This window comes from Leishmania infantum, chromosome 30, assembly GCF_000002875.2.
Source record: "Leishmania infantum JPCM5 genome chromosome 30".
In the NCBI taxonomy this organism is placed as follows: Eukaryota; Euglenozoa; class Kinetoplastea; order Trypanosomatida; family Trypanosomatidae; genus Leishmania; species Leishmania infantum.
Genome location: NC_009414.2, coordinates 599,290 through 612,571, shown reverse-complemented (window position 1 = coordinate 612,571; position 13,282 = coordinate 599,290). Strand labels below are relative to the sequence as shown.

Sequence of the window (13,282 nt, the reverse complement as noted above, 5' to 3'; positions counted from 1 at the left end):
CCCACGCCTCCTCCACGCGTGCTTTTATCGGCATCTCGGAACAAGGGAGAGGGAGAGTACGCCTTCCCATCCTTCGCCGCTTTTGTGTGCCTCATTCCATTCTTTTTTGTTTCACAGGGAGGGAGCGGAGGGGTGGGGGCTTGCTCTTGTGCGCTCGCAGACACATACACATAGAAAGGAAAGGACCGCATTGCCTAGACGTACATGACCGTCACCGAGAAGAGACGGAGGGAGAGAACAAAAGAGAGAAGAGAGCATCAAAGAACGCCCACCACCAGCATCATACCCGCCGCACTCCAAACAACAAACACGAATCGCACGAGAAGGAACGAAAAAAAAAAGTAATAGTAGAACAGGTAACATGAGAGAAGGAAAGGACGTGGTGGCAAAAAAGGGGGGGGCAATGCACACACGCAACGCCTGCATGTGTGTGTGCGCGCGCGCCGAAGTGGTACGCGTACATGCGTGTATGCACGAGTAAGACAAGGTCTTGGTCAAGCGCTTCCTGGCGATGGAAGGGCAAAGGAAAAGAGAAGGGAGAGGCGACATGACACTCATGGCACGCACCACGGCATCTGCACAGCAATGTAAGGATCTCTCAGGCGCAAATACGCAGAAAAAGAGAAAAGGATGGGCAGAAACCACCAGGACCTCCTTGTACCGCTACGTCTGCCAGAGTAACGGAGCCCCCCCCCCCCAAGGGGGGGGGGTCTATCGTCGCACGTGCACAAGTTTGTGGGCGCGTTTAGTTGATTGGGAGACAGCACACTCGACCACATCTCAACTGCACTCCGGCCTACTGCAGAAGCAGTTGCGTGGTGCCACTGTGCTCTCTCGTCCCCACCCACCTCCAGTATCCGTAGTCAAACCCCGTGAGTACATAAGCGCCGGCGCACTGCTCGTCATGCGTATTCACGCAAGGGGTACCTCATCAAACGTGCTGGAAGTGTTGATTTGAGCGGAACTCTTCGTAGAGGGTGAACATGACGTGCAGCGAGTCAATCAGGGAACTATAAGTGGGAATGTCCAAGATGGCGCACAGTGTGCGTACATACTGATCGAGATCGAGGTTGATCTGCGACGGAGGGAAGGCGACGTCGGAGTTCAGAACCTCCTCAAACTGCTGCGGCCATACCTGCATGAGCGTCTCGATGTCTGGCATGGGCCGCTGGTAGTTCACCGTCGGCAGTGCCTTCTTGTAGTGCACCTTTTTAATGTCGGAAATCCATCGATCAATCACCTCCGGCCGATTCGCCGCGTTTTCAAGGGAGTCCACGATGTCCGCCGCAACACCGTGAGCGTTAGTCGCGTTCAACTCCAGCAGTACCACTGCTGGATTCGACTGCGGAATGGCTGGTTCATCCACAATCTCCAGGCCCAGCCCGTCTGGAATACCGTCTGGTCGCGGCACCTTGACAAAGGGGTCGAGATCGCCAACCGTCGGGATGTAGTCCGGCACAAAAGGCCGCAGTTTGGCCGGCAGCTCCGCCGCAAAGGGCTCATACTCCATGATCTGCTTGAAAAGGTCTTGCATCTCACGGCTGGCGGTGGCGTTGATACGGGCGTACTTGGCAGGGTTGTACCCGAGCTGGGGATCGCCGACCTGCATCACTGGTGCCGCCTCTGCAAGCTCGGTGGGTTTCTGGCCGGCGTAGCCCTCCGCGCGGTACTCGCGGCCCTCATCGATCTCAGTCTCCTCCTCGTCCTCCTCGTCCTCGTCTTCCCTCTCGTCGTCATCGTCGTCTGGACGCATCGTCTGCCCTGTCCTCATTGCCATCGGCGTCGCTACCTGACTGGCTGAGGGAGACACTGGAATGGCCTCATCGTGCGGTGCGTTCTCGATTGGCTGTCCCATGCCACCGCCGCCACGACTCGCGTCCGCCTCCGGCGCATACGATGGCCCAAGCGACGTACGTGGTGTCTTCACGTTCTCAGCGTTGCGCACCTCTATCCGCTCATCATTTGGGTTGTTTACCATGAGCTGGCCACCAAGCACAGCGGAAGCGGCGGTGTTCTCCATCCTTAAGGCAGCCAGGCTCTCCAATGAGTGTCCGTGGCCGGTGTTACGGCTTTCGCTGGAATTGTCGGCGTTGATAGTGCTCGGCGACAGAGCACTATCTATACGGTCGCGTGTAGGGATGACAGCGACAGGAGACTCTTGCGGGTGGTCGGGGACCGGGATGGGGAGGTCGTCGCCAGATTGACGGGACGGCTCCGACCCACTTTCGGACACTTCTTCCTCGGTCGTTTCGGTGCTCTCGTCGTAGACAGATGCGCTCCCGCTTTCGTCCGAAGCGTGGTCCATACTTTATCTGTGTTTCTCTTCTCGACAGCGTGTTGTAACCGCTTGATACGGCGACGAAAGAGCACGAGCAAGACTGTGTAGCAAAGATGTCCCACGAGCCCTCTAGCTGCGCATAAACTTCAGAAACGAGAAAGGAGAAGCAGCGTGACAGGATGAATCTACAATGGCCACCTGCACGCTTGCCTGTGTCTGCGCTCCACCCTTCACTGAACCTGTACAAATGCTTCTGTGGACGTTTGTGTGGCGATGACTGCGTATATGTGCAGGCGTAAAATGTGTCTTGGAGGAGGAGGGGGTGGCGCACGTGTACCTGGAAAACATCCGAAACCGCAAGTGTTCTGTGCACGAATGTTAAAAAACAATGAGGGAGTAAGGAGAGGATGCGATTGAAAGAAAGGTTGGAAGAGTTCATTGTTATTTCGTTTTTGTGCTTCCAAGGAATGAGAGCAGCAGACCCGATACGCATGGCACGCAAAAGGGGTCAAACATAGAAAAAGCACAAGCAGCAGATGCACCGCTGCAAGATGGGGAAGGGGAGGAGGAAGGTGTGCTGAAAATTGTGCGCACGCCCGGAGCATATGGTGCGCTTCTGTGGTCCCTCTAGTGCCGCTTGTTCATCGAGTGATCTGACAGAATAGACCCACCAAAGTGAAAGAGGAAGACAGAAAAAATAAGGCAGCCGATGGCGATATCCATGTATAAGCATGCGCATATGTGTTAGAGAGAAGTCCTCATCATGAAAGCATGGAGAAGACCAGCAAGCAAGCAAGCAAAGGTCATGAACGGCGCACATGCGTACACGCAAGCACACGCCCAAGAAGGATACGAAATCTCCGTTCAACGCGAAGAGCAAACCAAAAACGTGAAAGAAAGTCCCACAACAACGGCGACGACAATACAACAAGGGCTCAGTAAAACTATATTCATTCTGAAACACAACGCCGGTGCGTTGTTGCACTTCATAAAACAGTGCCACCTGAATGTCACCGTCGTTGCTGAGCAACATCAACGTCAACGTCAACAACAAAAAAAAAACGTGCACAAACAAGGAGCACAGCAGAGGAGCAGCACGGAAACCAAAAGAAACGATATATATATATATAGCGGGGGAAGGAGGAAGAAGAGCAAGCACTGCTCTACACACTGTTGCTCTCCGGCCCGCGGCTGCCCTCCCCCTCCCCGTGAAAAAAGAAAAGGAAAGGCGAGAATCGCAGCGAGGTGGTGCAACGGGCGTGAAGCGGCGAAACGCGCTGGATACAGGTTTTTTTTGGGAGGAGGACGCGGGGGTCCGTGAGGATGACTCGGCGTCAAAAGGGGTTGAGGGGGAGAAGAAGCGGTCTGGATAAACCACAGGGCCAGACCCCACCCCTTCCCTTTCGATGTTGGTTTTTTTTTTTGGCTGCGGGTTTCCAAAGCTCCACGCTCCCTGGGAGTTTGTGATGGCATTCTCCCTTGCCCACTCTCCGTAGCGAGGAATCACCTCGCAGCTGTGCACAACCCTGAACAAACTAACACTGGCATGCATGCGTAAACTTACCGCCATGGCTGTGAGGAGAGAAGTGAAAGGGCAAGCGCATGCGGAATGAGGGACGGGAGGAAGGCAGAGAGTCGAGAAAACCGATAAAACGAAAGGAAAAGCTCAACAGCAGATCTCTGATAAGGAACAAACGGGGGGGGGAAGAGCCAAAGAATAGCCGCCGGGGTGTGAAGTGAGATGTCTTGATTCGGGCTCCTTACTGTTTCTCCGTGGGCACATATCAACCTCTAACGGGTAGGTATTCAACCTTCCAGAGAGGGAGGATGGGCCATCTCACGTTGGTGCTGATCCACACTGCCGTCTTTGAAGCATGGGCCTCAATGGCATTGGTGTATGAGTTTGTTCGCGTGGGCGGGTGCCGCTACGGCCCTTCACACACCACTCTCGCTCTGCATCGTCGCACTTTGCCACCTCCGACACCACCACCACCAGCATCGGCGCGGTGATGGCGTACATGATGAATATCCAGTACTTGTCCATGCGTACAAGGATGGCAAGGCAGTCGTAGCACCATTCAGGAGGGAAGAAATCGCCTGGATACGTTGGTTTGTGCGAAGGTGTCCGTTGTGGAGCAAGGAAGAGTCCACGCGTTCATGTGAAAGCTCGTGTGAGTTTGTTTGTTGCAGTTTTTTGAGGGGAGGGAGGAGAGGTGAAGGATGTCGATTCAGACGCGCGCAGGGCAGGCACAAGTACAGGGAAAAGAGCGACGGTAAAGATGAAAAGGCATACGACAGGAATGTAAGTGGCGGCTGCACCTCGCGCTGGTATGGAAGGACAGCCAGCAAAAACTACGATGACAGAACGTTTTGCCCTGCTTACAAAAACAGGTCGACTGCCTTCCTTCTACAGCCTCTGAAGGCAACCCGTTCCTGTGCTTCCCATCAACGCTATGCAAAATGTCATAGCAAGTGCAGGCATGAATTTCAGCTCATCCACACAAGCACACACGCACACGTTTCTGTCACGCGTGCACATGGCGGAGCCGCAGCGTTGCACCCAATGCCCACCCCCACCCCCACCGAAGAGAGAGAAAGGGCGAAGGGAGGAGGAACGATGCGCTTTATCTCTCTACTCTACTCGAAATCACCCGCGTGTAGTTGTGTGTGTGTGTGTGTACGAGACGAGGAGATGAGAAAGAGGGAGCGACAAGACGCTGTACAAAAACGAACACACAAGGCCAAACCAAAAACGAAGAACTGAAAAGCTCTCCACCACGGAACCAAGTGGAGAGAGCGCACCACGATCTCTCCTCTCTTCGTCCAGGTACGTGTGCTGATGCTGGCGAACCTCTGCACAGGGGGCGGGGTGGGGCGAGGACTGAAAAACGCACAAAAAGAGAAAACAGCCGTTTCAACACGTTCGACGGTGCCCGACGCGCGCCGGATGCGCCCTCTTGCTTCCCTTCTCCAACAAAACAAAAGACACATGCACACGCATGCGCACCCCTATGCTCACACCCCCTTTCTGATTGAAGCGTCGATTTCAGGTGAGAAAAAAAGGGATAGAGAGAGGGTGGCATCTCCTGGTACTCTAATGCGGGCATCGCCAAGGCACCCACACGAGCAACCTGGCTGCATGGTGAAGCCCACAAATCGGCGGGCAGCCACAACCACTACAACGAGCAAAAGCGCATCTATGACCGGGATCACCCAGAAGAGCGGAGACGCGAAACGGGGAAACGCACGCCATCCCTTTTCCTGCGTGTATGATCTGCATAACTGGATTAAGACCCACAAACACAAAACCCCTCCCCCACCCCTCTTCTGCGCTCCCCCTCGCCCACCTCACCACGCCAAACAAAAAGAAAGCGAAGAGAGTAACATAAAAGAAAACAAAAAGAAGGGAGAAGAGGGGGTATGCATCGGCCGGCGTGAAACACACTGACGCATGGCTGTGAAAGGGCGCCCAGTGTGTCTCTCAATATGAACGGAAGGCGCAGAGTGGAAGAGGAGAAAAAGTAGGGGGCTTTTCGCTGTAGGCTCAACGCGGCATCCGGCGCACAAAAAACAAACGACGCAGGGCAGCCTACCGTCGGAAGAAGAAATCGAGACCAACAAAGGAGAGGTGCGCCGCGATGAATCCTTCGTTGCGTTATGGTGGGAAGAAGAGGCAGAGCAAACACAATAAGCGACGCAAAGAGAGAGACAAACATGCAACACAAATGAAGAGAGAACAATATATAGAGATGTATACATATATATATATATGTATAGATATGCGTGTGCGTGTGCGTGTGCGTGTGCGTGTGCGCAGAACGATGCATTCTAGACCCCATACAGACAGCAGCCACTTAAAGATTCCTTTCTTTGCCTCCACGTATATATCCTTTTTTCTTTTTCAGCCTGTCCATTCTCCACCACAGAGCATGAGCCACACTCCACTCGGCTCCCGGCCCTGCCACAGGCCCGTCGCACCGTGCGAAGCAGCCTTAGACACATGCTTTAGAGCTATGCGCCGAGTCAGTCATCTGCACACGGCCTCTGCATCAAGCTCTAGCCGTCTCTCGCTCCACAGGCCGCCTCACAGCCGCTCACATCATGCCGGTCGCCACCCCTAGTGCATCCCCCCCTCGCCGTGGCGCAGGCTCCCCACACCAGTGGGCAGTGCGAGGGCCGGGTGAGGTACGCTCAAGCCACGCTGACACCCTGCCCATCATGTGGGTGGTGCAAACGTGCTCGCTGCCGCAGGCCGCTCCGACGCAACGTCAGCCAGGACCTGACCTCCAATATCAGCAGCGCCACACCACTCTCACCACTCCCTACGCCATAAGTACTTGACCATGTTACCACCAGAGGTAGCTCGGCATCGGCAGAGATAAGGGGGCTCGCCTGGCTTCCTCCCCACACAGAGTCGGGGTGCACTAGACCCTGAGGATACGATGCGCCGAGGTGTGCGCCCCGTCATGATGGTGTGAAGAGGAAAAGAAAAAGAAAAGAGCGGATGCAGAGTGCACCGATTTTGTGGGAGGACAAAAAGATGTGGTGACAGCGAGGCCAGAGTGGCGCACGCAGGGGGACGTAAGGAACAGAGGCACGCATGCGCGCAAGAACCGAGGAGGAACATGTAGCATAGTGCACGGCCGCACTGCACCTACCACGGAGTGCTGCAGCCGGCACGAAAGCTTGTGCCACTCTAAAAGCAGTAGGAAAGGCGAGGATGCTAAAGAGAACAACGATGAAAGGAGCTAAGACAGATGCTGGATTACCGCCGGCAGTTTGAAGCTCACAGGCTTGGTGGGGTCCTCCTCAACCTTGCGCTCGAGCTTTCGCTTGATGTACAGCCGGAACGCTTCCGAACAGCGATTGAAATGCACGCGAAACGCTTCCTCATAACTGCTCGGTGGTAAATCCTTCAGGAATGAGTAGAGCTCATCGATTCCGCTGCCCGAAGTGACGTGGTTGCGGATGTGGGCAAAGATCTCCGTCAGGTCCCTCTTGATGTCTCTCGGAGACGCTGTCGGCGCATTCGCTTGACTGGAAGATGCGGGCCCGTTTAGCACACCCTGCGGTGTCACCTTCGACGGAGTGACTACTATGGACGAGTTTGCTGTAGAGCTCTCTGGCGCACTCTGACCGGCGGCAGCGGCAGCCTGTAGCCTTGAATGAGCTTTCAAGGGGGCGCGCACCGAACACGCCGGCGCGGACGGCGAAAATGAACCTTCACACGAGGCGCCAGGAGAGGCCACCGTCGTCGCGTTGAGGGAGGATGCCGGAGTTGCGTTGGGGTCAGCGTGGTGACTCACGTGCTTCTTTCTCCGCGAAGGCGTGACAGTGCCCTTGCTAGGGGTGACCGAGGCAGTGGCAGCGGTCGCGGTTGTGCCAGGAGTAGCAGTTCTGGCGGCGGTGGCGGTAGTACTAGTAACACTAGTGGAAGCCATGGTATTGTTCGGTGGCGTTAGCGGGGAGCAGGTCTTTTCTTTTGCGGGAAGAGGGGTCGGCGACTGGCTCGCCCGCTGCTCGTGTCGACTCTCCTCGATCGCCTGCTGCTCATTCTGCCCCCTTTCCTTGGCGGTCTTGTTGCGCAACTCGAGGCAGGCGCGAATAAAGTGCGTGACGAGATTCTGCGGCCCTACAAGCGTCTCGGCTGTGGTCAGGAGCGATGCCCCGAGCCGTTTCGTCGTTGTCTGTAAGACTGTCTTCACCGTCCGAATCGGCAAGTCGTCCAAGTTTCGAAACGCACTTGGGGGGTGCTGCAGCAAGTACTCGTGGCAGCATAGAATGATGGTGTCAGCGCTCACCTTGGTCAAGTCTACTCTCATCACGCATTTCACTGTCACCTGAAGGAACTTCAGATCGGCCTTCTGAACAGTGGAAAGGTAGATGGTGGAGTAGGTGGTCAGTCGGGACAGCAGCGCGGTGAACACGTCGTTAGCCGGGCAGCCCTCCAGCAGTTTCAGTGTCGCAACGTTCAAGGCTTTGATGACCGGCTCGTGCAGCGAGAACTTCTCCGACAGCAGGCAGTCAAAGAAGGCACCCATCATGCGAAACAGCAGTTGACTATGACAGCGCATCGCGCAGCGCGGGGTCATGAACATTGCGGCCAGACACTCGGTCAACGCTTGAGCCAAGCCACTGTCAAAGTTCTGCGTGTTCTCGTACAAGCGCTCCACCATCACCTGGACCACCTCAGGAGTGCCGCAGTCGACGCCGGCGCGCAGGTGACGGCAAAAGTCTTTGCACATCGCCAGTGCAACGTCGGAGGTGGCCGACCGCAGCCCGACAAGGATCTCACGTATTGTGTACAGTTCCTCGTTGCCGTCGGCGAGGGGCGAGATGTCGGTGGACGTGGTCGGGGTGCGCGACGCGTTTGACGGCGGCGACGTCTTTGCGGGCACGGCCGCCTTCGACGCGGCAGACGGACGACTCGGGTGCGCCGAGGCTCTTGCGGCCGGCCCATTGGAGGATGCCGGCGCTGGCGTCGCTTCTCCGCTTTCAGACGCAGCGGTCGAGGGTGCCGACGGCGCCGCCGTGACGCCCACAGCCTCCTTGTGCGCTGGTCGGGTTTTCGGCGCAAGTTCTAGTGTCGGTGTGCCGGCACGGTTACCGTTCTGTCGCGTGTTGATAGCTGAACGCGTATCGTATGGGATATGCACAGCCGACAGGCGGCGCGGTGTCGTGAAGCCGCCGTTGGCCACGCGTGGGGTGGCGGGGCTGCTTGCCCGCGGCGTAGCCCGTCGCGGTGTCGTGCGGCGACTCTCTTCGTTGTCGAGAAGGCCGTTTTCGACTGTCGAGAAGGGTCGACCAGCCTTCGCGGTTGACGGCAGCTGATCCTGCTGCCCCTCCGGCCGCCCCTCTTGTGCTTGGCGCCGCCGGTGCTCAATCTGACGCTCCACTGCCGGCATCACTGCCTGCTGTTCCGCTGGCTTGAGCTGCTGCACGCTATGCATGACTATGTCTTCACCGACAACGCCTAACATCCAGCCCAGCACCTGCTCCGCGACCAGACGGACGTCAAGCAGGCGGTCCATAATGGAGGCTATCACAGCCGGCGTGAGCAGCTGCATTCCGACGCGCGGCAGTGTTGCGTCCGCCGGGAGCTGCTCAAATCCACTGACCATCATCTCCAGAACGTTCTGCCGACACACGTTTGAGTCCGATGACAACGGCCGCTGTAGTAGTGGCAGGAGAGATTCGAGACCCACAACGTTCATGGCGAAGAACGCCACGTTGCGCGCCTCTTCACGCAAGGCGGCCTTCTGGTCTCCTAGCATTGCCAGCACGCCGGGGGTCAGCTGCCGCAGCGCGGCACGACACTCCTCTGGCCCGGCGGCATTGACCACTACGGGAATGAAGCGCAGCACATCCACGATGATGTTCTTGTTGGCCTCTTCGAAGCGACCTTGTAGAGCCTTGAGCAGCGCCACGGCGCAGTGGCCTGGAAGCGGTCGTGGTGCTTCTGCCACAAAAGCCTCAGCGCGCCGGACACCATTCAGTCGATCACGCCAGTCCTCGCCGGAGGTGATCTCGTGCAGGATGGACCGGAGACCTCCTGGCGGCGCCGCGCTGGCAGAGCAGCTATTGCGTGGCAATGGTCTCAAGGAGCTGGCATGCCCACTGGTAAGGCGCGTCGCCACCCCTGTGCCGCCGGGAGAGGACGTGCGATGGTGAAAGTCTGGAGATGCCTCAGCGTCACTCAGCGAGCGACGGTGCACTGATGGGCGGTTCGGTGACGACGGTGCCAGGACACTAGCGCGCGTCCCGGGTCCGGATGACTGGCTCACCGTGCGCGCTCGCTTCTGGGTAGGAGACGGCGGCGTCGGCGCGGCTGCACCAGGGGCCGGTGCACCAGCGGGGAGTGCCACTGAGGCTCTTGTGGGGGCTAGCGGCCCAGCAAATGTGGATACGCCCTCCGAACGGTTCAGCTCTCGCTCGTACAGGACGGGCAGCGGTGGCTGCAATGACGCCACGCACCTCTCCACTGCTGCGGCCGACGCCTGCGGTGAACGACGCAGAGCCACAAGGAGCAACGCCGCCTCCTGTCGCACGCCGGCGTTGTTGAAGTCGGAGCACACCGTCTTGACAAAATGTAGCGCCCCTCGGGCATCCACTGCATCTCGCTCAGCCTCCTCACTGTCTGGTTGATGCTGCACCGCCTCCCGTACATACTCGCACACCTCCTGCAGCAGCTTTGGTGTCTTGATCATAGCTGCCGTGTCCAATATGTGGCGCACCACAAAGCGCTGGCCAAGTTTTTGGGCAATAAGGCCGCACACCTCGCGCACCAAAGGCTTGTTCTTGGGCTCTGCAAAACGTGATGTGAAGCCAGACACAATGGCGTAGCCAGCTGCCATGGTCAACGTCACGGCCTTCGCCAGAGCCACCTGGAAGACCTGTGCGATTAGGGTGAAAACTTGAAAAGTCGGCTCGCGGAAGGAGGGGTGTGCTCGGATATACACCACTAAGTAGTCCATGGCACGTGTAGTCTGCGCCGGTGTCCACTGCTGCACCATTACAAAGAGCTTGTTCATGCCCTCCTGCCGCCGCGCCCACTCGCGCGAGCGCACCATATCAAGCACCGTGTTATCACCGTTCAGCATCCCCAATATCATCATCAGAGACTCCATCTTCGACGGGAGCAACGACTCCAGTGCAATGGAGTCGTCCGCGTTAGTTCTGGTGCTGCTCTGATCAACACCGCTGCCGCGCGTGGCAGCAACACAACTCCTCGCAACAGACGGCCGCTCCGTGCCGGACGCATGCGAGGGCGCAGACTTGCGCAGCAGCGACGAGGTTCGAGGTGGCTCCAGGGCTAGCGTCCCGCGCGGCTCTGCGTCGGCGTCAGCACCGTCCTCCCTGACAAAAGCAGAGAGACGCCGTGCGACAACCGTTGCGCAGGGTGCGGATATGGTGCGCGCTTGGGGCGGTCGCGCCAGCGCTGCCGTCGCCGCGGACGAGTCCTCAACACGAGGTATCTTTTTGGCAGGTGAGTTGAATGGGGTCGTGCCGGTGGTGCCGCCGCTCTGTGAGATAGAGAGGTCCGAGGCCTGCCGCGAGGCGACAGAGCGCGGTCCCACAGTCGGCGCACCGCGAGCGACCGCGGCGGCCATGTTATGGCGCTGGTTGTCATCTAAGTGTTCCAGGACACTCTTGTACTGAGCTTCACCAAAGGCTCGGATAAGTCTGTCAAGCAGCACGTACGCGACATCGCGAATCGACGCCTTCTCGTCGTTGACGGCGCGCGTCAGCATCGCTATTGAGCGCCCCAGCTTGACGTAGCGGCTGCGATCGCCGAGGGTGTCCACCATACGGATGAGATAGTTCAGCAGGACCGTGCGCTGCGTTGGGTTCTTGCTCTGCAGCGCCTGCTCAAAATCGTCGTTGCACTGATCCATCGAGATGCAGTTGAAGCAGATCAAGTCCTCTAACGTCTTCATCACATGAAGCTGCACGCTCACCTTCTTGTCCTTCATTTTGCCTAGCAATGGTGCAACAAAAAGCCTGGCGTGAGGGGAAAAGTCGCTGCGCAGCCCGCGGGCACAATCCTGCACCATTTTGAAGCCAAGCAGCATCAGTGGCGCCTGTGGGTCAACTAGGTATTCCTTCATCATGCTTGCAAGCTCATGGTAGTTGTCCTTTGCACGGAATCGAGGCGCAGCTAGGAGAGGCACAAGGTGCACGTTCACGTACTCGACGCGGTCCTGCCACGTTGTCTCCTTGTCTAGTGCGACGCGGAAAAACTTTTTCGGGAGACGTGGTATAATCAGAGACTCCTCTAGAAGCTCAAAGCCGGCATCGTCAACAGCAGCGGTATCCTCACCAGTGAGAGATCCTATCGGCTTGGCCGCTGCAAGAGAGTTCTTACCGCCCTTGCCGTCGCTGCTCGATCGTTCAGCGTCCTTGATCATCTTTGGGGGTCTCTCGCCCACCTTAAGGCTCTCGAACTGCTTCTGAAGCTCTTGTAGCTGAACCTCTCTCAGGTCGGTGAGAAAGCCCCTGATGTTAGCGCCGATGTACCGATAGCACTGGCAGCACAGCGCGATTGCCTCTTTCCGGACTTGAGCGTTCGCATCGTTGAACAGCGGCTGCATAGCCTTCAGAATTTCTTTGAGGGGAAAGTGTTGCACCCCGTAGTCTGAGACCAGTGACGCCGCTGTTTGCGCTGCAGCTAGCCTATTCTTTGGTGCCTTATGCGCTAATGCAGGGAGGAGGGCAGCAAACACAGCCGCTCCGCTACCCGCCTCTACAAGCGCAAAAATGAGCTGCTGGCTCAACTGCACAGCTTTCGGCCGTCCAGTGATACCTTTCTCCACAACGATGGGAAGTGTTCCTTCAGCGAGCTGACTGCGCTCCGAGTCATTGCACTCGGAGAGAACAATAACAAGCGCCTCGATTGCAGCCTCCTGGACCGTCGCATTGCCTTCGTTAGCAATGTACTTGAGACTGTCGAGAAGAAGCTTCTTGTACTTAATGGGATCCTTCTGCACTCTCTCGTAGCCATTCTTTCGCGCCTTCCAATGGCTGTGCCACAGCACTTCGCTCACCGAGCAGGAGCTGAAGTCTTCGCAAGCCCCTGAAGGTCCGCCTAACGGCTTGGAGTCCATCTCGTCCCCAATACGTCGATCGTCTACGCTCATCGTCTTGCTCGCAGACGAAAAGAGAGCAGTAGTACAGCCCAACTATGGCACTGCCAACGCGCAATCTACAAATCTGTTGTAAGCCAGCAATTGTGGCGTTAGCGGCAGAAAGAAGTAAAGCAAAGGAAGTCAAGCAGGTTGATGAGGGCCGCCAACAGAGAGGGTGAAGCGACGCCTTCAACAACGAAGGATGTGCACTTTAGACGAGAGGTGCTCTTGGAAAAGTGTAACCCACGGTACGTGAGTTAATCGGCATAGCTCGAAACGACTGAGGAGCGTCTGAGGGGGTGCCCCCGGTGGCAGCCCACAAACACAGTTGGCGCCATGTGCTCCTCTCGCCTGGTTACACCAACTTTCTTCTTATTCA

At 57.2% G+C, this 13,282-nt stretch overlaps 2 protein-coding genes across 2 annotated transcripts; both read right to left on the bottom strand.

Annotated features, from left to right (window-relative positions):
- Positions 1 to 931: 931 nt before the first annotated feature.
- LINJ_30_1770 (conserved hypothetical protein) lies at positions 932 to 2,020 on the bottom strand (the record flags this gene model as incomplete). Its single annotated transcript, XM_001466986.1, has 1 exon — positions 932 to 2,020. The coding sequence occupies one exon, from the start codon at positions 2,018 to 2,020 to the stop codon at positions 932 to 934; it is 1,089 nt and encodes a 362-aa protein (XP_001467023.1).
- Positions 2,021 to 7,026: 5,006 nt separating this feature from the next.
- Positions 7,027 to 12,882, bottom strand: LINJ_30_1760 (conserved hypothetical protein; the record flags this gene model as incomplete). The annotated part of the gene is made up of 1 exon (XM_001466985.1): positions 7,027 to 12,882. One exon carries the CDS (start codon positions 12,880 to 12,882, stop codon positions 7,027 to 7,029), a length of 5,856 nt encoding a protein of 1,951 aa, XP_001467022.1.
- Between the last annotated feature and the right edge of the window lie 400 nt (positions 12,883 to 13,282).